This window comes from Leucopleurus acutus, assembly GCF_964270905.1.
Source record: "Leucopleurus acutus genome assembly, chromosome: 1".
In the NCBI taxonomy this organism is placed as follows: Eukaryota; Metazoa; Chordata; class Mammalia; order Artiodactyla; family Delphinidae; genus Leucopleurus; species Leucopleurus acutus.
Genome location: NC_139142.1, coordinates 183,707,025 through 183,729,264, shown reverse-complemented (window position 1 = coordinate 183,729,264; position 22,240 = coordinate 183,707,025). Strand labels below are relative to the sequence as shown.

The 22,240-nt window shown below is 39.9% G+C and overlaps 1 protein-coding gene across 2 annotated transcripts in view; it reads left to right on the top strand.

The window, feature by feature from the left end:
- The window catches only part of UPF2 (UPF2 regulator of nonsense mediated mRNA decay), a gene marked incomplete at its 3' end in the record, with an annotated part of 99,020 nt that extends 77,254 nt beyond the window's left edge, over positions 1-21,766 (top strand). The window contains exons 17-22 of one of the 2 annotated variants that reach the window (XM_082852415.1): positions 3,523-3,627; positions 3,933-4,031; positions 9,603-9,770; positions 13,684-13,825; positions 15,152-15,272; positions 20,507-21,766. In XM_082852415.1, coding sequence (XP_082708541.1) covers positions 3,523-3,627; positions 3,933-4,031; positions 9,603-9,770; positions 13,684-13,825; positions 15,152-15,272; positions 20,507-20,516 — 645 coding nt within the window. Of the gene's footprint in view, positions 1-3,522; positions 3,628-3,932; positions 4,032-9,602; positions 9,771-13,683; positions 13,826-15,151; positions 15,277-20,506 lie in introns of those variants that run through there. The other variant, XM_082852416.1, reaches the window with a different exon arrangement.
- Positions 21,767-22,240: the final 474 nt, after the last annotated feature.

Here is a 22,240-nt window from a genome sequence, read left to right as displayed (position 1 = left end):
ATAGCAAGTAGCTTTGCTGTTAGTTAAAAATGAATTATTGTGTAAAAGGCAGCATAAATAATAATGTATGGTTTTTATAATTGGTTAGCATTTATAGGCAGTAGAAATACACCTTTGTGTTGTTATTTTGCTACCACTTTTTCCCCCCGTTTTATTGAGATATAATTGATATAACATTGTATTAGTTTAAGGTGTACATATAACATAATGATTTGATATATATATATATATAGAGAGAGAGAGAGAGAGAGAGAGAGAGAAATGATTACCATAATAAGCTTAGTTAACATCCATCACCTCACGTAGTTATAAATGTTTGTTTTCTGTGTGTGATGAGAACTTTTAAGATTTACTCTTAGCAAATTTCAAATATACAATACAGTATTGCCAGCACTTTCTCTTTCCAACCTGACCACTCCCCTAAAGTAGATATAAATAAATTGATAAAAATTTAGAACTGGAATATGTTTCTATAATTGATTTCTATGTAAGAGATGGACATTGTTATATTCCTTTTTTTAAAAAAGAAAAATAATTAATTAATTAATTCTTGGCCTTGTTGCATCTTCGTTGCTACATGCAGGCTTTCTCTAGTTGTGGCGAGCGAGGGCTACTCTTTGTTGCAGTGTGTGGGCTTCTCATTACAGTGGCTTCTCTTGTGGAGCATGGGCTGTAGGCATGTGGGCTTCAGTAGTTGTGGCACACGGGCTCAGTAGTTGTGACACATGGGCTTAGTTGCTCTGCGGCACGTGGGATCTTCCCAGACCAGGGCTCGAACCCGTGTCCCTGCACTGGCAGGCAGATTCTTAACCACTGCGCCACCAGGGAAGTCCCTATATTGCTTTTTTAAAAAATGAGTTTGTCGTAGAAACATTCAATTATATAATTTAAATTGGCTTATTAAGTACTTTATAACAACAAAAGGAAATGAGAGAGTATTTCCATTTTGTGTTTTTAGACTAATCTTATGGCTGTCTTTGCATTTTGCTACTGCACTAATTAGATAAAGAATCTAATAAATTAAACATCCTCAGTAAATATGACATTAAAGAGTGACTCATTTTCCTATAAATTTCTCATTTGAATAGTTGTATTATATTTTCTCCTCTAAACGCATTTTCTCCTTTTCAGAAGTGAACTTTATAATTTTTAAAATTGTATCATTTTAACTATTTCTTTTCCAGTTGCAAAGTGGATATTATACATAATATATGTGTGTTTCCTAAGTGAAAAAACAAAATGTTCAATAGGATGACTCCTGAGCCTTGTCTGGGAGGAGAATTGAAAGGAATCGTTGGTTTACTTTAAGGCAATGGAGTTGGAATTGTTTGTTCTCCCACCCGAGACCATCCTTTCCCACCAGTACCCTCCAAACATAGGGAGGAGAACATTTTTTTTTTTTTTTTTTTTGTGGTATGCGGGCCTCTCACTGTTGTGGCCTCTCCCGTTGCGGAGCACAGGCTCCGGACGCGCAGGCTCAGCGGCCATGGCTCACGGGCCCAGCCGCTCCGCGGCATGTGGGATCTTCCCGGACCGGGGCACGAACCCGCGTCCCCTGCATCGGCAGGCGGACTCTCAACCACTGCGCCACCAGGGAAGCCCACATTTTTAAAGAGAGAAGATGGGTCGATTATAAAGTAGTAAGAACAATGTAGGATATTCTGTAAATATTTGCCTCGACTGAGAAAGAACAGGGCTGGAGTGGAACTCTTCAGGAAAGTTGTACTCTTCTTTTCCAGCTTGATCCACAACTCTTCCAAGCTCCATATGGCCTTTTGAAGTTATTCTTAGCACGTAACAACCAGAATATTTTCTTCTCAGTATCAGCTGGGTAAATTAAAAGTAACTTTAAAGATGAAGTAAATGTTCTGCTGCTAAAATTCTAATTTTCTGCAGCATTTTAGAGAAAGTACAAGATTTATTATTGTAATAGCAATAATATTTATTGAGCATGGTCATTGTGTTCATATTACCATTTCTCTTGGCACCCTATGAATTAGGTGATAAATAAGGCACAGATACGTTAATTATTTGCCCCAGGTCCTAGCAAGCCAGCATTTGAACTTGGACAGTTTGACTTGTGCTGTGCTGACCACCTGCTTTCCTTACCAGCTCATGTGGTCTGTTGACTTCCTCACCTCACAGGTTATTATGACCATGGGATTAGGACAGGGAGATTTCTTGTTCAGCATTTTAATTTCAAAAGTTAATCCGTTTTATTTTGCCTGAGCAATATAAAAAATGGTGAAAGAAAAGAGTTAATGCGTTTTAGCTTAGTTTTTGAATAGGAAGCATCTTTCAAGTGTTAAGAAATGATTAATTTTTTCCAAGGGCCAATTTAAGAGCATTTCCATTGCAAATTTAAATTTGAATTATAGAATTATGTCAAAAGAGGTTAATGCATTTGAAAAAAAAGTTAATGCCTTTCTGTATTTTCCTCAACTATTTCCACTTCAGAAATTCTAAAAGTTTTCAAATGTCTCTATATAAGTAATAATGCACTGTTTGGATTTTTAAAATCAATTTCTGTGTATACTAGAAGTGTTATAACAAATTTAAATCATTTGTTTTCTCTTAGGAATTATTTCTCATTCACTTTATTTCTCTTGGCACAACGAGAAGCAGCTGGGTTTAGTGTAGTCTTTTAAAAAAAAACTTTTATGGAACAGAGTGGGAGTGAATTGTGTTGGAAGGATACTCAGATGGAATGCTGCCCCTGTGTGGTTGGGGTTTTTTTCGTTTTGGTTATGGTTATAGTTTTGGTTTTTTTGTGCCTCTTTGAAAATTCACTGGAGTTCTGCCCAATCTTCCGTTTGAAAGGAATTTTGGCTGAGAGAAAAGGATGCTGGGGGGACTGACAGGAGAGGATGGAGAGATGTAGTACTTGAAAGCCACCAGCAAGGGGAGTCAGAATGTCTATCTCCTCTGCTTAATAAATAAAGCACGTGTCCTTGGGCAAGCCACTTAACTTTTCTGAGCCTTAGTTTTTTCACATATAAAAATGAGGACCATAAAGCTTATCCATTCTTCTTCAGAATTAGGTAGAGCAAACAAAATGCTGTGAGAGCACTTTCTAAACTGAGGTGCTTTATACAGTGAGGTGCTTTATAAAATGTAGTGTCATTGCTTTCAAATGGTAACAATGTTAAATTTGAATTGTCAGTTTTCATTGCAGAGTTAGATGGGTATTAAAGAACTACTATGAGAAAATCAGTCTCAAGTTAGGGAGGAGAAAAATAACAAAAGGTTCAGGAAACTCCTTCCTTGTGGAATTCAAGGAAGAGTTTCAACAAAGGATCTTTGTATTACTAGATCAGTGGAAAATGTGAAATGGGTTTTCAGCTACTGGTATGTAGTACATGTTGCCAGCTGACTTCGCCCTACCATTCTAGGCAGACTGCATAAAAGGCTGAAACCAGAGAATAATAAACAATTATACAGAAATTTTAACATCTTTTTAAGGCATGTAAAAGTAGTAATGTTTTTCAAAATGTTTTAATCTTCTACAAATGTTAATTTCAGGAGGGTTCTGATAATGATGACGATGAAGGGGAGGAAGAAGAGGAAGAGAATACAGATTACCTCACGGATTCAAATAAGGAGAATGAAACTGATGAAGAAAATACTGTACGTATGGCTGAAAATTCACTTTTTGAAATTGTGCATTATTTTCATAGTATTTCAATTTTAGCCACTGAAGTTTTAGTTTTTTGTGATAATTGAAATAATGTTTCTTTGGAAATTCATTTTTAAGTTGTTTTCCTATCTAAATACTTTTCTTTATTAACAAGTTCTTTGAATATATAATAATGTTATATTGCTCACTCATTCCTTGAGTTATGTTGAAAAAGTTATCAATACAAAAGGTTCTGCCATACAAAACATTACAGTTAGAATTTCTGGTCTGAATTCTTCTATTCTGTTTTTATAAGGAGGTAATGATTAAAGGAGGTGGACTCAAACATGTACCTTGTGTAGAAGATGAGGACTTCATTCAAGCTCTGGATAAAATGATGCTAGAAAATCTTCAGGTATTAACTGTTGCTCTTATCCAAAGTATTCAATACAAAATACTGCAGCACATTTGATTGTGTTTCCTACCTAAATATTTACTTCTGCAGCAGCTCTTTCTAAGTTAGACAGTTTGAAGCTGCCAATACTTCTGGCATCCCACATCCTGATTTGTCACATTTCTTTGAAAATAGATGGAAAAAATGTAATAATACTTGGAACAGAGTGACTTCATTGTATCACCCTCCGCCTTTTCTCTCTGAAGTCATATCTCTATTTCTAAAACACTTCACTTGCAGTTTGTTTAGGAGTCAAACTGCAGAAGATAAATATTTGGGGAAATTTAATTTAGTAAATTCTTAACTTTGATTTATAATTTGAATAACTTGTATATAAATATCTAGAGGAAATTGGTCATTTGATATTTAAAGAAATGTTCATTATTTAATGTATTCATGATATTAAGATACTAGATTTTATAAAAAGCTCCATCTTCCCAGTGATTTAGGTAATTATGTTTTTCTGTAGTTAGAGGGAAAATCCCATGGACTGTTTACTTCAGCCCTATATATAGCTATTGTTTTAACCTTTGGTGACTTAAGAAGAGGGCTTTTGTTGGAATGGTAGGTGAAAGCCCCATGGAGTGTGGGCTCAGTGGGAAACGGAAAAGGAGGAAGTGAAAATACTGGATACAGGTAGAGCTGACTTGAGACGTTTTCTAGAAAGGGAAAAGAAATGGGGATGTAGCTAGAGAAGGTCAGAGTTAAAAGAGGAGGGTTATTTTTAAGATAGAGGATGTTATGGAGTAGATGCCGATGGAATAATCCTTTAGAGAAGAAATACTGGATTTTACTTTCATTGATGATAGTAAGGTCAGAAGCTATGATAATGTATAAATTAGCAGTACAGGCCAATTTGCTTCTTCCTACATATATTAAGATTTCTTCATACATCTAGAAAACTCTTACTTTATGAAACAAACCTCATATTCATGTCATTTAGGAGCACATATCAGCAAATAAAACATAATCATTATAATCCCTTTGACGAGGTAGTAAACAGTTTACTCCTTAAAGAAGTTTTTCCTATCTTACATGAGTCAGTAGCGATTTACTCATTCATTCGTCTAGCAAGTATTTATTGGGCCTACTGTGTGACTAGCACTGTTCAGGCTTAGTATAAAGTAGTAAATAAAAACAGACCTGGTTCCTGCTCTCAGGGAATGTACTTTTATGGGGGAGGTAGATACTTAACCACAAATATGTAATTTCAAATTATAAGTGCTAAGGAACTAAAAGGACGCTTTGGTAGAGAGTAAAGGAAGGGCCTTCTTTAGATAAGATGATCAGAGAAGGCGTCTCTGAGAGCATGACTTTTAGACAAGACAGGTACAGAGGAGTCATCTGGGTGAAAAATTAGGGTAACGTGAAAACAGTGTGTCAGAGGTCCTGAAGCAGAAAAGAACTTGTGTTTGAAAAACTTAAAAAAGGCCAGTATTAATAGAACACGGTCTGTGGGTGGATCACAGCATGAGAACAGGTAATTGGGAGTGGCCTGGTCCTTTAAGGAGCTGGTTCAGACTGGGATAGGACTGAAAGCAGGGAGACTAACCAGGGGGGTGGTTAGAAGGCTGTGGTGGTAACCCAGGTGAGAGATGATGGCCATCTGTCTAGGGGAGTGGCAGGGCACACGGACAGAAGTCTGGATTTGAAAACTGTTTAGGAGGTAGAATGAACTGGATTTATTTGGTGCTTGATTAGATAAGCGGTGTGTGGGGCCCAAGGAGTCAAAGACGACACTCAACTCTTTTAGCTTTGAGGCCACTGGCTGGTCTCTGACAGGAAACGGGAGAGTGAGCCCAAGTTCCACTTGTTAAGTTTGAGGAGCCTGTGAGGTGTCGGTGGGAATGTCTGGAAATCAGAAGAGAAACACAAATGGAGCGGTTGTTAGAGCATATTTAAAGCCATGGCAATAACTGACTCACCCAGATGTAGAGTGTGGAGACAGAAGAGGAGCAGGTTCAGGTTCAGCTCCCTCCTCCCTGAGGAGCCCAACATTTAGAAATAAGGTAGAAAAGCTGAGGAAGTCAGAGGAATGGGAGCTTTTGATGTGGTCCAGTGATCGTTGCTTATTGAGCACTCTTGAAGAAGTGATCTGGAAGGATGTGAGGATGTGATCAGAGAGGAGGAAACTTTGAATTCACATTTTTGCATTTGTGTTTATGTACTGGAGAAAACTTCATCCTCTTTTAGGCACTGATTTTAAATCATTATCAAATACCCCAAACAAACAGTTGTACAGATGTCTTTCTTTTGCTAAAAATCATAGGAAGATGCAGTATCGTGAAGACATTGACTCTTCATGAATCAGATCCTTAAATTTCATGCAGTCCTAATTCTGTCCCATGGGGGGCATTTGGGGATGGGGTGGGGGTTGGGGGAGAGAAGAACAGGGACATGAATGCAGCGTGAACTTAACAAAATTATTCCTAAAAGCATCTGTAAGAACAAACAGAAAAGCTAGGAGACTTGTAGAAAATGAAGGGTGAGTTGAGATACAAGATATACATACAGTTATAGGTTGTTGCAGGAATAGATAGATTAATCAAACAGAGGAGAGTCCAGAATAGACCTCAGAACATGGCAGTTTAATCATGATGAAGTTAACATTTCACATCAGTTGAGGGAAAATGGTGTATTCAACAAATGGTCAATAAAAATAAAGCTGGATTTCTGTTTTATTTCCACACCAGAATTAATTGCAAATCTCTCAAAAAATCTTAATCATTGTGAAGACTGTTGAACACTGCATTAAGACTTTACATTTATTCTTCATACAGTGCTGTTGATGCTGTTCATATTCCCATGTTTCACTTAAAGAAATAGGCTTGGAAAGCCAAAATCTTGCTTAAGGTGAAAGGGTAGTGAGTGGTGTAGTCTCTTATCAACCATTTGTTGCATTACTTTCCAGCACAGAATGCCATAAAAACCTTTAAGAAATAACAAACCGGGGCGGGGGTGGGGCGGGGGAGTCTATAGCGGACACAACACAAGTCAGTATCTCTACTATACCAAAGAGATCGTACAAACTAATGAGAAAAGATGAATGACTCATTTTGTTGTTGTTGAAAAGAATATGCAAAATCGTGCTAAAGCTCACTGACAATCAAAAGATAAGCAAACTAAGAAGGGCCTTTTTATCAGATCATCAGATATTAAGATTTAAAAAGTGACTGTGTCTATTGTGTTAAGTGTGGGCAAACATCTATATGTGGTAAGGGTAAATGAGTCCATTGTTTTTTAGAGAAAATTTGGTAAACCTGTCAGATGGGCATGCCATTTGATCTAAAAATGTACCCTTAATAATAGTCTCTCAAGTGCATGAAGTTAAATATAATGTCACAAAGATGTGACATTGTAATAGAAAAAAAAGTCTAAGCTGTCTATCAATAGAGGACCAATAAAATAAATAAGACACACCCCTATAATTAGCTCTGTATATATTCAACTAGATGCCCAAGATATTGAATCAAAAAGAAGAAAAACATGTATGTTTAGTATAGAATAATATGCATCATGGTTGCTCCTGTTTATATGTGTATATAGTATATGTTTATATATGTATATATAGGCAAGAAAAAAATCTGGAAGGACATGACCCATTGTTAATAGGAGTCGGGCTGAGGGAGGTAACTGGAGGGATTGGTATGGACGCACTTGGTAATATATATATATATTTTTTAATTAATTAATTTATTTTTCGCTGAGTTGGGTCTTTGCTGTGCACAGGCTTTCTTTAGTTGCAGTGAGCGGGGGCTACTCTTCGTTGCGGTGCATGGGCTTCTCATTGCAGTGGCTTCTCTTGTTGTGGAGCACTGGCTGTAGGCGCGCGGGCTTCAGTAGTTTCGGCACGCAGGCTCAGTAGCTGTGGCTTGCGGGCTCTAGAGCGCAGGCTCTGTAGTTGTGGTGCACAGGCTTATTTGCTCTGCGGCATGTGCGATCTTCCCAGACCAGGGCTCGAACCCATTTTCCCCTGCCTGGCAGGTGGATTCTTAACCACTGCGCCACCAGGGAAGCCCGGTAATATATTTTTGTATTGAAATAGTTTATGAAAAGAGCATGTTAATTTTGTAATCAGGAAAGAAAGATAATTTACAAATCAAGATTCATCTAACATGATTCTTTCAAATTTTAAGTATTGATAAAAAGTCTTGATAAATCTTATGAACCTGGGAGAACTTTAAGCAAATTGTAAGAAATTGGAACTTAGAAATCAAAACAATAAAACCAGGCTTCCCTGGTGGCGCAGTGGTTGAGAGTCCGCCTGCCGATGCAGGGGACACGGGTTCGTGCCCCGGTCCGGGAAGATCCCACATGCCACAGAGCGGCTGGGCCCATGAGCCGTGGCCGCCGAGCCTGCGCATCCGGAGCCTGTGCTCCGCAACGGGAGAGGCCACAGCAGTGAGAGGCCCGCGTACCGCAAAAAAACAAAACAAAACAAAACAATAAAACCTTACACCTTTATTACCATTTTGCTTGATTTGCAAGTCTCTTGCATATATGGCACCTATATCAAGAAACTATTTACATAGCAGTTAAGCAGTTTTAACACCTTTATGGCCTTTCGGCATTACCTTCTTAGCTTTGAAGAGTCATGTTCCGCTCTTTTCTCATTCGTGCTCCATTTATCAGACTTAGAAAATTATTTGCAGTTCCCTAAATGCACCTGCTGTTTCACATCCTTGCTTTTGCACCTATTCTTCCCCTGCCTAAATTCCCTCCATATCCCCCAAACTGCTCTTTTACCATCTGCTTGGAAGAAGTCATGTGAAGTCTTAATGTTCTCAAATGTCCCATTTTCGTTCGACCTTTTGTGAAATCTCAGCACCCACCCACTCTCAGCTAGGCCTGTGTGGTCACTCCATCCCCAACACACGTTATATACAACCCAGATGAATCGTAATTAATTTATTTCTCTCTCTTACTTAACAAGTTTATGAGCTCTTTGAGGGTAGAGACTATCTTTTTAATATTCGTATCTCCAAGCCTAACATGTAAGGCATTGGTGAAGGTTGTTTAAATAATTGGTTGATAAATCCAGTGTGAATGCTAAAAGTAATTGATATTAATAAGCAAGAAGTTAATCTGAACATTAATTGATTCCATTCACTCTTAAATATTAATTGGGCACCTGCTGTGTGTAAAGCACCACCACAGAATGCCAGGGAAAGGGTTCAGTGATGAACCCCATCAGTCAGGTGGGACGTCTCATGGATAAGCAGGCAGTTATGGCCTATGATAACTACAGAGGAACATGTGTGCCATGAGTGTGAATGAGAGGACAAGTGCACTCAAGGAACAGGGAAACAGTAGAACCTACAGCATTGTTTGAGCTTGGGAGAGGCTGGAGCTATCAATAGGAGCCAAATCATATGGTTCTTCCAGGGCGTGTGTAAGGGTTTGGAGGTGGGGGATGGCTCTGTGGTTTCAGAAAGACGACTTGGCCCTAGTGTTTGCTCTAAGAAATATAGCACTGAAGGAATTGTTTGCAATGTATTGGGTTATTTACATTTTTTCATTTCTGTCTTTAAGCAACGAAGTGGCGAATCTGTTAAAGTGCACCAACTTGATGTTGCCATTCCCTTGCATCTCAAAAGCCAGCTGAGGAAAGGGCCCCCACTCGGTGGTGGGGAGGGAGAGACAGAGTCTGCAGATACGATGCCATTTGTCATGTTAACCAGAAAAGGCAATAAACAGCAGGTAAGAATCTGTCCACCCTGTATTCACAGTTGGTTGTTAGTTATCAAGTGTAAGCAGTAACTTTGTTTTATAGGTTCTAAATTATCTTTTGCTTACAAGGGGAAAGACTGGAAACATTTAAAGTATTCAGTGATAGGGACTTCCCTGGTGGTCCAGAGGTAAAGAATCTGCCTTGCAGTGCAGGGGACGCGTGTTCGATCCCTGGTCGGGGAACTAAGATCCCACATGCTGCGGAGCAACTAAGCCCGAGCGCCTCAACTAGAGAGCCTGCGTGCTGCAAACTACAGAGCCCATGTGCTCTGGAGCCCGCACGCCACAACTACAGAGCCCACGAGCCCTGGAGCCTGTGCGCCACAACTAGAGAAGAGAAGAAATCCGTATGCCACGACTAGAGAGAAGCCTGTGTGCCACAACGAAAGATCCTGTATGCCTCAACGAAGATCCTGCATGCCGCAACGAAGACCCGACGCAGCCAGATAAATAAAATTTAAATCATATGTATTTGTTAGAAGATATAAATACCTTGACTTTCAGTAGAAGGGTTTCATGTGTAAGCTCAGGGTGGGAAAGGAAAGGAGGGTGAGGGCAGATAATCTCAAGAAAATGCTCACTTGCCAAGATTTCTCTTGGGAAAAAAACAAAAATCATTGTTTTCTGACCCCTAATCCTTCTCCTCCATTCTCCTTAAATTACCTCTTCCTTCTTTCCCTTATCTCACAGATGGCCCTCAAAATCATTTCCCCAACTACTAAGCTACCACTTTGATTCATACGTTCACTCATCAAATATTGTCTACTATGTGCCAAATACCATCCTAAGTGTGAGGCTACAGTGATGAACAAGATGCAGCCCCTGGCCTCGTGAATGCACGACCCAGATGAGGGAGAGAGACAGCATAATATATTTGCAGATAGTGAAAAGTGCCCTGAAGAAAATAGAGCCTGGCTCTCAGACACAACTCTAGGATACATCATATATTACCAGTTCTGTAAAAAAAAATTCCACACTTTAATATTTCTGAAGGCAAGCCACCTCTTAGAGTTGGTGCACTCTTGGGATAATTGACAGCATTTTTTTCTGTTTTAGTGGTATGTAAAATAATGGTACATCTTATAATTAATGGAAGTGTCTGTGAAATACAGTGGCTACCACAGCTTATCACAGACAAGTTCAGCACCTGGCTCCCCCATTCATTTAAATAGTAATTTAACAGATACTTATTGTTGACTTGCCACATACCAGGTACTGTTCCATGTGCAGAAATGCAGGAGTCAACCAAGTCCCTCCTCTCTTGGGAGCTTTCATTCCAGTATTGAGAGGCAGCAATAAAGAAGTAATGTCAGGTTGGAGACAGTGCTGTGTTGGAAGATAAAGCAAGATAAGAGGATAGAAGAGACCGGGTGGGGAGGAGGCTACAAGAGGGAGACAGCTGCTGCGGGGGTGACCGGAGAAGACCTGGAATGAGGTGTTCTCTGTGAGGGCAGGGATGTTCTGTTTCCTCCCTCCCAGCACAGCCTCCAGGAGATGATGCCTACCTTAATTTTTTATCTCTGCTTTGGTCAGGTAATTTCTTGTTACTCAAAAGATCAAAGTTGTACAGTATACCATTATTTTGCTATACTGCAAATAAATCTTGAGATATGAAAACTGAATACCAGTTAGGATCACAGAATGGAGGGCTGGGAACAGGGTTTCCATCATGAGTCATGTTTAAATAGTTAACTTTGACTTCGATTCCAAGCGCTGCTGTATCTTTTTCAGACACTGTCTTCCTAATTCCTTTCTAGTCAATAGGACTTTCCTCCGTCGCAGGTTCTAGGGTTATCAAGTTTTTAGGAAATTTCCCCCCCTTTCTCACCCTCAGGCCAGAGATGAGCCCTCACATTTCCCCTTTCCCTCATCCTCCACCCAGTCCCTAGAAAAATAAGGGTTTGTTTTTGATCAAGACCCTAAACTTGGTGTTGGAGTGAGATCTTTGTAAAATTGCTCTTCTCAGCACTTGGAACTGCTAGTTCACCATGGTTACCAGGATTTTCAAAGCCCAGAGTTTTTGCTTTTCTTTTCTTTTCTAGGAATGACTTAGTACTCTGAGTAGACTTTTCTATTTCAGTCATCACATTTTAGGTCTGATTCATTTTCTTTTTCTTTAAAACCTCTCAGCTTCCCCTTTCCACTCCCTCGCTCTCCCCTCATCACCAGATTTCTTGGCACAAAAAGGAAGTTTTTTTTTTTTAAATTGTGAAGGGCAGTACGTGGCAACATCAGTTCGGTAGGCCTTGGTTCCTATTCCCGTACAGCTCCTGAACATTTGTACTACATTGGCACACTTCTTGAGCCTTGATTTTTCTTATTTAAAAGGAGCCTTAGGAATATCTTTCTGTGAAGATCAAATTACACAACAGTAAATAATCAGTTTTCTTCATTCGTCCCTCCCTTTTCTGAGGCACACATGAAAATTCAGTATACCTGTGAATTTGCACACCCCATTTGATCTTTTCAGAACGTGTAGGTATAAAATTAAAACCTACCTTCAGAAACTTTGGAGCTTTGAAAGGTAAATTCATTTCAGCTGTCCTGAATTCTAAATTGTATGGGTCAACATAGGACCATATGTCTGTGTTTTAGAAGAAATATTTTTGGTTCAAAGTGGATAGATTATATAGTGTGTAACCTATATGGCTTCAGAATGAGGAGTGAAGTCCTTATTTCTTAAAATGTGAAATTTTGTTTAAGGAAACAATTTTATTGAACTTTATTTTTAAAATGTTAGCAAATATGAAATGAGAGCTCAGAGTACTTGGTTATTAAGTAAATTTTCAACTCATAAACATTATTTGGAATTTTGGAAAATGTTCAATTTTAGGAACATTATTTGAAGAAACATCACTGTTATTTTGTGGTCTGAAAAAGAAAGTATATTTTGTTCTGATTTTTATTTCTTTATTTGACTTTTGGGTGTTGGCCCTTCTGGTGCAATGGTTTTTTTAGAAATGTGAAATGTGTAGCTTTATAGGAATCTTTAGTTTTTAAGTGAAAGATCTCTTTGTGCACCAGATTTGTGCCCAGAAATAACTTTCTTCTGTAGTCAGTAGGAAAAGAAAAATTTGCACCAATGAAGTAAGTAGTTGAAAAGAAAGGATAATACTGTTGATAGTTTCTTTCTATATCTAAATGTCTATGAATTAGAATAATGAAATAAAATGTTTTGATCATTAAAGCAAAAGTTTTAATGTAATAGAGCCATTATGTAATGTTTTAAAGAACTTTTTGATTGTTTTAAACAAATGCACAATATATTTATTATAGTTTAGTCCTTGTTAACAGTCCTGAAACAGGGACATCCTGCTAAAAACAAACCATTCCGTAGATAAGAACTCTCCCCCATAATAGAGAAATAGATCTTATTGGTCAGTTGATTAACTTTTTCTCTTTTCCAGTGTCACAGCTATCTTTGGAATATGAAGGTCTGTTAAGCCTGAACGCGGACTAGACTGTATAGTTCAGGAGGGCAGAACTGATTCCAGAGGGTAGAAATGAAAAGGGTGCAGATTACAGCTTTCTGTATAAAACCCTTTCTGATAGCCATATGTAATAGGGTCTGTACAGTGGAAAATGATCCCCTGTTGCTTAGATGTATGCTCCCAAACAGGGTGCAGAAAAGGTTGAACTTGATGGAGGTTGAACTTGATGGCCTTCCACTTCCCATCCAGCCCTAATGGGTTTGTCTCTAGTAGAGTAACACTGTTGTCTGTTTACGTTCTTAGATGATGCTGTCTTTATTGACTTATTAAGGAAGGAAAGATTATTATTTTTCTAAACTCATTTAATTCTACTTACTAATTTATTTGAAATCTTTTTTTTTCTTTGATTTTCTCAAGCCATTTGTGATTTCTTTATTATTTTTTTTTCTCAGTTTAAGATCCTTAATGTACCCATGTCTTCCCAACTTGCTGCAAATCATTGGAACCAGCAACAGGCAGAACAGGAAGAGAGGATGAGAATGAAAAAGCTCACACTAGATATCAATGAACGGCAAGAACAAGAAGATTATCAAGGTATCAAATCTTTTTCAGGATAGAAGTGGAAATTTGGGCTTTTAAAGTACAGAACATCAAAGCTTTTATTCTGCACCTTTTCATGTCATGTTTGTATATATTTAGCCTGAGAAGTTGATTGTTTTTTATATTCCATTCTGTCTTCATTTTTCTCTCACTTATTTTGTAAAGTAACACTAATGTAAGTTTCGTCATATTTTGCTTCCTCCATAATTCAGTTAGGTTCTATACTGTTAAAGCTATGTTTGCAAGTGATATAGTACCAAGTTTTAATTGCCTCATGCTGCCAGTCAACTGTGAGCAAATTATTATTCAACAAATGTCATTTCTTTTGTCTACTTGAGAATTCTGGTCTCGAGGACCCTCTATTCCTTCAGATTTGCGGGCATCAAGTTAGGATTCCAGTTTTATAGAGACATACCCAGCACACTTGGATTAACTGGAACTTTACATATAGAGTCCACTGACACTTCATAAGTCAGCCTTTTGTCATTCCCCTGGCATCCAGATTTTAGAGCCATAACATGGCTGTCTGTATAGTGCTATACTCACCGACTGCTTTTCGTGCAAGAGATTGTTGTATAAATAAATAGTTGGTTTTCTATCTTTTTTTGTTATCAATTAATTTTTTTTTTTGGCCACGCTTCGTGGCATGTGGGGTCTTAGTTCCCTGACCAGGGATCAAACCCATGCCTCCTACAGTGGAAGCGTGGAGTCTTAACCACTGGACCGCCAGGGAAGTCCCAGGTTTCTATCTTTAAATCCCACTTCTAGAATCTTCTCTTCCAGTTCAGTTGATACCCAATGTTCTTAATAATAAATAATGGTAGGTAACACTCAGTGTAAGTGCTTACTGTGGCCGGACACTTATGTACTTTATCAAATCACTTAATCCTCACAACAGTTCTATGAGATAAGTGCTTATTATTATTCCCATTTTACATTTAGGGAAACTGAACCAAAAGTCGCATAGCTAGTATGTGGCAGAGCTGGGATTTGAGCTAATATTATCTGGCTCCAAACGCCGCCGTGCTGATAGCTGTTGTACTAAACTGCTTACGCTGTTTCACTGCCTCAGGACACTTAACGTCGTGGCCACATTGACTGTAAAGGGAGCGTTGGATGTTAAGTGATACTCAAGAGCATGTCTCCTCTCTTGATTGCTCTTCTTGTACTTATTATTCATTTTAGTCCATATAATGGTTATTTTTCTTTAGTCAGCTACCTGACAGGACTAATAAACTTGATCTCCGTAGGGTTTTATTTGCTTCTTGGGAGTACATTTACCAACGTTAAATGCCTTTTCTGTTTTGCTCCTAATTCCAGAAATGCTGCAGTCTCTTGCCCAGCGGCCGGCTCCAGCAAACACCAATCGGGAGCGGCGGCCTCGTTACCAACATCCAAAGGGAGCGCCTAATGCAGATCTAATCTTTAAGACTGGTGGGAGGTAGGACGGTCTCTCTTCTTTCTGCCTTAGCTATTTTTCATGGTGTCCATGTGAGCAAATTAGATAGTTCTGGATTATACCTAATGATCAAGGCCCAATGACTAGCAAAATAGAAAAGTGTTTGAGTTGTAGATATTTGAGTAAAGAAAACCTATTTATAAAATTGTTTGTTTGTTTTTTAATCTTAATTTCAGCCACACCAATCTTGGCTTTCACTTTTTCTGAGTGGGCTTCTTCGGATTTTTTAGTTTCCTCTTTTGAGGACTAGTTACAGATTAGTTTGAGAGAAGTCACAGGCTTTTTGTTAGAATCTCTCAAGCCAGTGTTATGTAATCATAGTGTTTACAAAAACTCAAAACCTGTTACTAGACTTTCAGTCATGCAGATTGAGTTTGTTTTGAGGTATTTTGTTTGTTTGTTTTTAAATTATAAAATATCCTGCTGGGATCTATGCCAGTTCTTCTTTAACTTGAGTTGTTTAATGTGAAATAATTAAAACTCTGGAAGGTATTTCATATAGAAGATATTGCCTAAGACCTCACTCATCTTGTTTTTAAAGTTGTTGAAAGTTTTGCTGGGATCTGATCTAAAGACCCGTACCTATCAACTTTGTTTTCTGTCTTGTGTTTGGGTTATTATCAAAAGTGACATAGGCTTTGTGCTCTTACTGGTCTTCCTTGGGGTATTTAGACTGAGGCTCTACAGCAGCCCTCAAATGTTGTCACCTTGTTGTTGGAGACAGGCGAGCAGGTGTAGAAAAGAGTGCTGGGGTAGAGAAATGGTCCACTGAGGAGAGTAGTAGCATTGGAGAAAGCACAGATGTTCCAGCCTGTGTCTTCACTCACTAAGTATATTCGTGTTCCTGGTAACATTTTTCTTTGAACTATATGTTCAGACAACTCTAATCAAATTGCAATTTAGGAAATTGGTTTGTCATTGACAGTTTAGGGATCTGTTTTTTAACAGCTATTGAGTGTAATTTTTTTTTTAGAAATGTACGTTACAAATGATGTACAATAGGCATAAGATATTAGGTTATTTTAAATTACCCAACCTTCATTAAAGTCCTTTAATAATACCTTTTATTGTGCTAAGACGTGGAACCGGCTAAGTTAAGAAAGAGGCCATGGAAATTTTAGTTTTCTCCTTTTACATTTTCTTAGAGTAGCTTTAAATATATACCATTGTGTTCTTGGTAATGTCTGCTCCCTCTTTCTTATCTTGACATTTTTCATCAACTTTACCGGCCATATTGCAGCCTAACATCTCTGAACAGCATTGTTTCTATTAATCCCTAATCCTTTCTCAGTTTAGGTATTGTAACAGTAGCATCGTTTCCTAATTTTTCAATGTTTGGGTGACTTTACAGAATCAATAAATGTGACATTTGCTACATAATTACTATTTGCAGTAGGATTTGCTCCCCTCAGCTTACATTTCATCCAGCACCTTCCATGGGTTCAGTCCTGCACTATGGAAAATTCAGAAGTAGAAGACAGAGCCTTTACTCTAAGGTTTATAGTCCAGTTGAGAAACCAGGTCCAGGTACTTGACAGCTAATTCTTCCCTAGTCATGTATTTATTTAAAAAATCATTGATGGAGAGTCTAAGCACCAAGCATTTCTCAAGGAGTATGGAATAAAATATGGGAAAGCAGGTTTATCAGCTTAAACATGCTGCTGTGGTTGTGTATATGAACACAGAGATGTGCCTTTCTTAGTTTGCTACCAGTTACTCAGTCGTTTTTCAAAGTTCTTTGTTACCTTTCTGATTTCCTTCCCTCCCTCCAGCCCTGCAGGCAGCCAGACTTGGAACTGGCCACGCTGGCTCTCTCTCACCTCGCACTCACTGTGCATCTGCCTCCCTGCCCCTTCCCTGATACCTTGGCCTTGGCCCGGCTGCCTCAGTGCTCCGTTCAGCCATCTGGGTGGCTGTCTTGGAGCGCTCTGCACATGGGCCCCCCTCTTCTGTCGGCATACTCTCTTCCCGTGACCTCTGCGGCTCTGCTGCCCTTTCTGGTCTTCTTCACTGTCTGCCTCCTCTGCTTGTCTCCTGACTCCGGGGTGGCCTTGCCTCCTCCTGGAAACACCCGTGCCCCTCAGGCTGGTCCTTGGCCCCTCCTCGCTTACGCCGAGCGCTCTCGCAGGTGTCCCCTCCCGTGGCTCCATTACCAGCCAGGTCTCCAGCCCAAGCCTCCACTCTGGTTTCTGACCGTGCACCTGCTGTCTTCTGAACAACCACCTAGACGTCTCCCGGGAACTTCAACTTCAGCGTATCCCCGCCCCATCCTCTCCCCTCCTCTGTTCTCTAGCCCAGTGAACGGAAGCTCTGCCCTCGCAGTTGTCCAAACTAGAAAAGGAGGTTTTGTTTTTGACTCTTCCTCTGCATCAGTCTCTCTGTGTAGTTAATTAACAAATACCCTGATTCTACTGGTAAATGGCTTTCTCACACTGGCCCTGTTTATTCCATCTCCGCCATGGAGATCCTAGATCAAGCTACTGTCACCTCTCATCTGGATTACTGCCTGCAGCCTCCAGATATGCTTCTCAGTCTCCAATTTCAACCCCTTCCAATGCATCCTCTCTGCTCTCCCCACAGTGTTCTTTCTCAAGTGCAAACCTGCCGTCTGACCAGGAGTGAGCTCTTGTGCTTAAACCCTTCAGTGGCTCCTCGTGGCTTGTGGGATAAAAGTCCCAGCTCCTCACTTGGTTAACACGACCCTGCATGATGGGGGTGCACTCCCCTTACTGGCTTTACCTCTTGCTATTTTTTCCCCTACTTCCACCCAGCTGGCCTTTTAGCTCTTCTAGTTATGCCCTTTTTTGCCTCCCTCTGTTTGGAACCCTTTCGGGCTCTTCCCCGGATGACTCCTGCTTCTCCGTCAGGTCTCCCCTTGAAACTCGGGAGCCTGACCTTGCTGCCCTGACTCACTGTGCTTTCCCAGACCTTGTTGTGCTTCGTCACCTGCTAGCTTGTCTCCATCCCCCAGGAGATTGAAGACTCAGGGCAGACATGAAGCCTTGTCTTGCTTTCCGTTATATCTCTTGGTGCCTGGCACATAGTAGATGCCCAGTAAATATTTGTTGAATGGACAGAGGGACTTCAAAAAAATCTATGCTTAGTCATTTAACAAACTTTCTCCCTGTGTTATGCTCCCTAGCACCCTCATTCCCTTTTGTTTTCCTGATTTTGTGAGACTCCCACCTCTTGAGCTACTTGGCTTTACCTATTTTAAATCTCTTCCTCAAATAATGACTTGGGAAAAAGAAATCCTAACTTGTCCAACACTCTTGAAAATGGCCCTCTGTAAAGTCTTATGGTTTTATAGTCTTCTCAAAGCCAGTGCTCTTAAAATGCAGGTTCAGATGAACATTGTAGAGGAACAAGCAAATGTGTAAAAGTGAGTTTTTGAAGCCTTTCAAGTACCAAATGTTCTTTGCTATTTTTTAAACTTAAGTGAAGAAATGTAGTCACGTGGAAGAACGTTAGGTGATGGGTGGTGTCTTTTGGTAGTTTGGCTCCTCTTTATTTTCTTCCATTTTTAACGCTGGGCCAGACTCAACAGGAACCTGTGCGTCTAGAGCCGTGGTCCTTGGGTGTCTGCGTGCTGAAGTCCTGTAGGAAGAGGCAGAGGTGGGTTCTGTGAGTGAGGTCTGAGAAACTGTTTTCAATTTGACTCTTAACTTGGCTAGTACTTTTTTAAAAAAGTTATTAAATTGTTGACATTATATGTCAAAGGGAAATTTACTTGGAAACTGGTTATTAAAGCAGTTTTAAGTTTTTATTACTTGTAGATTTTGATAAGGCTCCCAGACATTAATTATAATGATTTTTATATTTTATAATCAGGATTGAAATAGGGCTGTAAGTTAAAATTTCAGTCCTTCTCCCTGGGCAGGAATGCTCTAAGAAGGAGTAAGCATTTGCTTATAATGAGTTAAAATGGCAGTAGCACTCTAAGTAATACAATTACCAAGGTGTTCTGTAGTGCAGGACAGGGTTGCTTTCTACCCTGTGAGTGTTGAATAAACTGTGAAACTCAGCATCTTTGGCAAGTGTTAATACTAATATGGTTTATATGCTATAAATTTGTGTGGATTATACCAGCGCTCCTCAAACTTTAAAATACCTATTTTAACCATCCTGACTCTTGTTAAACTGCTGGTTCTGATTAGTTTCTAATAAGCTCCCAGGCGATGTCAAAGCTGCTGGAGTGTGGACCACACTCTGAGTAGCAAGGGGTTATAATAAGTGTGTCTTATTTATCAAAGACTGTGAACGCTTTTCCTGTCATTCATTGCGTTTATCTAAAGTATTCTGTTTTAGACCATTGCTTTGTCTTGACATCAGGGGAGAGACTGTTTCTTTCTCTCAGAGAATACTTCTACTGACCTTTTCCCATTCAGTTCAGTTCTGCACGACTTAACGGATGTATCCAGCTGAAGATAGACTTTTCCGTATTTGCATTTTATTCTTTGAAAGTTTCTTGCTAATGCAACTTGCCTTGTGAGAGACAACCTGTATGAGTTTGCTAGAGCTGCCAAAAGAAAGCATGATAAACTTTGTGACTTAAACAACAGAACGGTTTGCCTCACACTTCTGGAGGCTGAAATCCAGGGTCAGGGCCGGGTTGGTTCCTTCTGAGGCTGAGAGGAGAATCCGCTCCAGGCTCCCTCCTGGCTTCTGTGCTTTGCCAGCAATCTTTGGCATCCCCTGGCTTCCACAGCACCGTCTGACCCATGTCTTCATCGTCACGTGGCGTTCTCCCAGGGTGTTTGTGTCTGGGTTTCCTCCTGTTACGAGGACACAGTCACACTGGATCAGGGGCCCATCCTACACCAGTCTGGCCTCATCTTAACAAATTATATCTGCAGTGACCCTGTCTTCAAATAAGGTCACATTCTGAGGTACTGCGGTTAGACTTCAACATGTGAATTTGGAGGGTACACCGTTCAGCCATGACACAAACCATGAATTTTCAGCATCTTAGAAAGTAGTTAACAGGAGAGCTACTGGGACCACCCCCTTCTGATCAGCATCAGAATTGCTCTTTTTAGTGCCCCTCCGCCCCCTGTTGTTTCTTAGTTCAGTAGGAGTTTGTGTGCTCTTTAAAAAGCACTGACTTGTCTGCAGACATCAGAGAATAGTGGCTGGGGCCTTTTTTAGGGGCCTTTTCTTGCTGGAGGGTCGTCCTCAGTCCTGGTTCTTTAACATTGCCCTGTTTGTGCCTCTAGGAGACGTTGATCCAGCAGCACGTGTCATTTCATTAGGTCCTGTATCTGATGTTGTGGATAGTGGAGTCCTCCAGCAATTGAATGAGAGCAGTGGACACATCTCAGCATGTCGGTCTAGAGAGTTGCGAATCTAAACCTGGGACAGGCTGGGGCCATGAGGCAGAAACAGCAGCCTCTGCCAACACCGGAACAAGCCGACGCTTCCAGATAAGGCAGAAAAGGCCTTTTGTAATGGAAATCACGCGAGGGTTCATCTTCTCTTGAGAATGCAGTCAAGAAATGAGATGGTTGACTTGATTCCTGAGCAGTTACACCAAGAAGAGCGTCAGTGAGATGATTGAGCCGAAGAAGAAACGATTGTAATGGTAATGGTATGGGGGAAATGAACTTGAGTTTAAACTTGATTTGAGTTACAGTGTCTCTGAATTGAACATCCCAAGTTGGAAGAAGATACATTTGGGGGCTCCAGGACTATAGTAGCAAAGTATAGAGCAAGCAGTAAAATCTTCTAGTGAAAACTTACATGCAGGACAACAAAATGATGAAAGATATCCAAATACCAGATAATCCACCAGGAAGGCTTTTGTTTAGGAATTTGTTTCAAGAGGAACAAGGGATGAGGGAGAAAAATCAGTTTTACCCATCAGAGTCAGTAATGTAACATTGCCTACTAGGGTAAAAAGAAAATGTGAAGACGATTAGTGTACAAAGCATGTACCCAGATGGCTTAGGGGAGTCTGACACCAGCCTAAGAACAGGGATAGTTGAGCCCATTGTAAGTATCATTGAAAACAGACAGCGTACCAGGCAGATGTCACAGAAGATGGACGAAGGACAGCGAGAAGGGGATCCGGAGATTTTGTTGACCTTCATGGGTTTACAGCCTCTGTCTCTAAACAAAGTATGGAAACAGTAGAGCTTTTATTTTGCTTTTGTTTTTCTTTTGTTTTGTTTTGTTTTCCCCCCACTAAGTAGAAATGAGCATTCTTAGTCTGTTTCTGGCAATCTGTTAATTTATTAGGATAGTTGTCTTTCGTTTGCTTTCCGATAGGCATAGTAAATTTAGTTGAAGAGCACATCTGTATGCTACAACTTGATTACATCTTTTTTTCTAGCTATTTTGCATTTTTTCTTTTACCATGTTTCAGTTTCTGCATGTAGAATTAAATAAGAAACAAAACTTGTAAAGTTGTAACATTTCACATGGAAATGCTGCCCGATCTTCACCAGCTTCAGAAATCTGACCTTTGCCGATGCTGCAATAAAGTGTTGTAATTTAGATTTGGTGTGGTTGTGTTTTATTTGGTTTGGGTTTTGGAAACCTATTAAATGGGTAAATCAGTATCTTCCACGGTCATCACTATTCTTTATAAAATAGTCTCAGAGACGATTTCTTTAGCATTTCACTAGTATTGTTGCTCTCCCTTTAGCATCTGTTACTTGCATTGTTTTCCTGGGTTCCTGAGTTAGTTACCTTTGGGGTCAGTACAAAAAGTAGCCAGTGGAGTCCAATAGAATAAACATTTTTAGAACAGGCTTGAAGCTGGTTATGATGGAAAATGCTGGTACAGCGCAGTCTAGCCTGGGGTGGTGTTTATGATCTTACCCACGTGTGTGCCGCAGGGCTGATAAACGCCTCTGTAAGGCAGGTGCTTCAGAAGGGAATTGCAAGAACCGTCGTTTTCAATTTCTTTCCAGGTGTTTATTCCAAGGCTGGCTGAGACAAATCCAGAA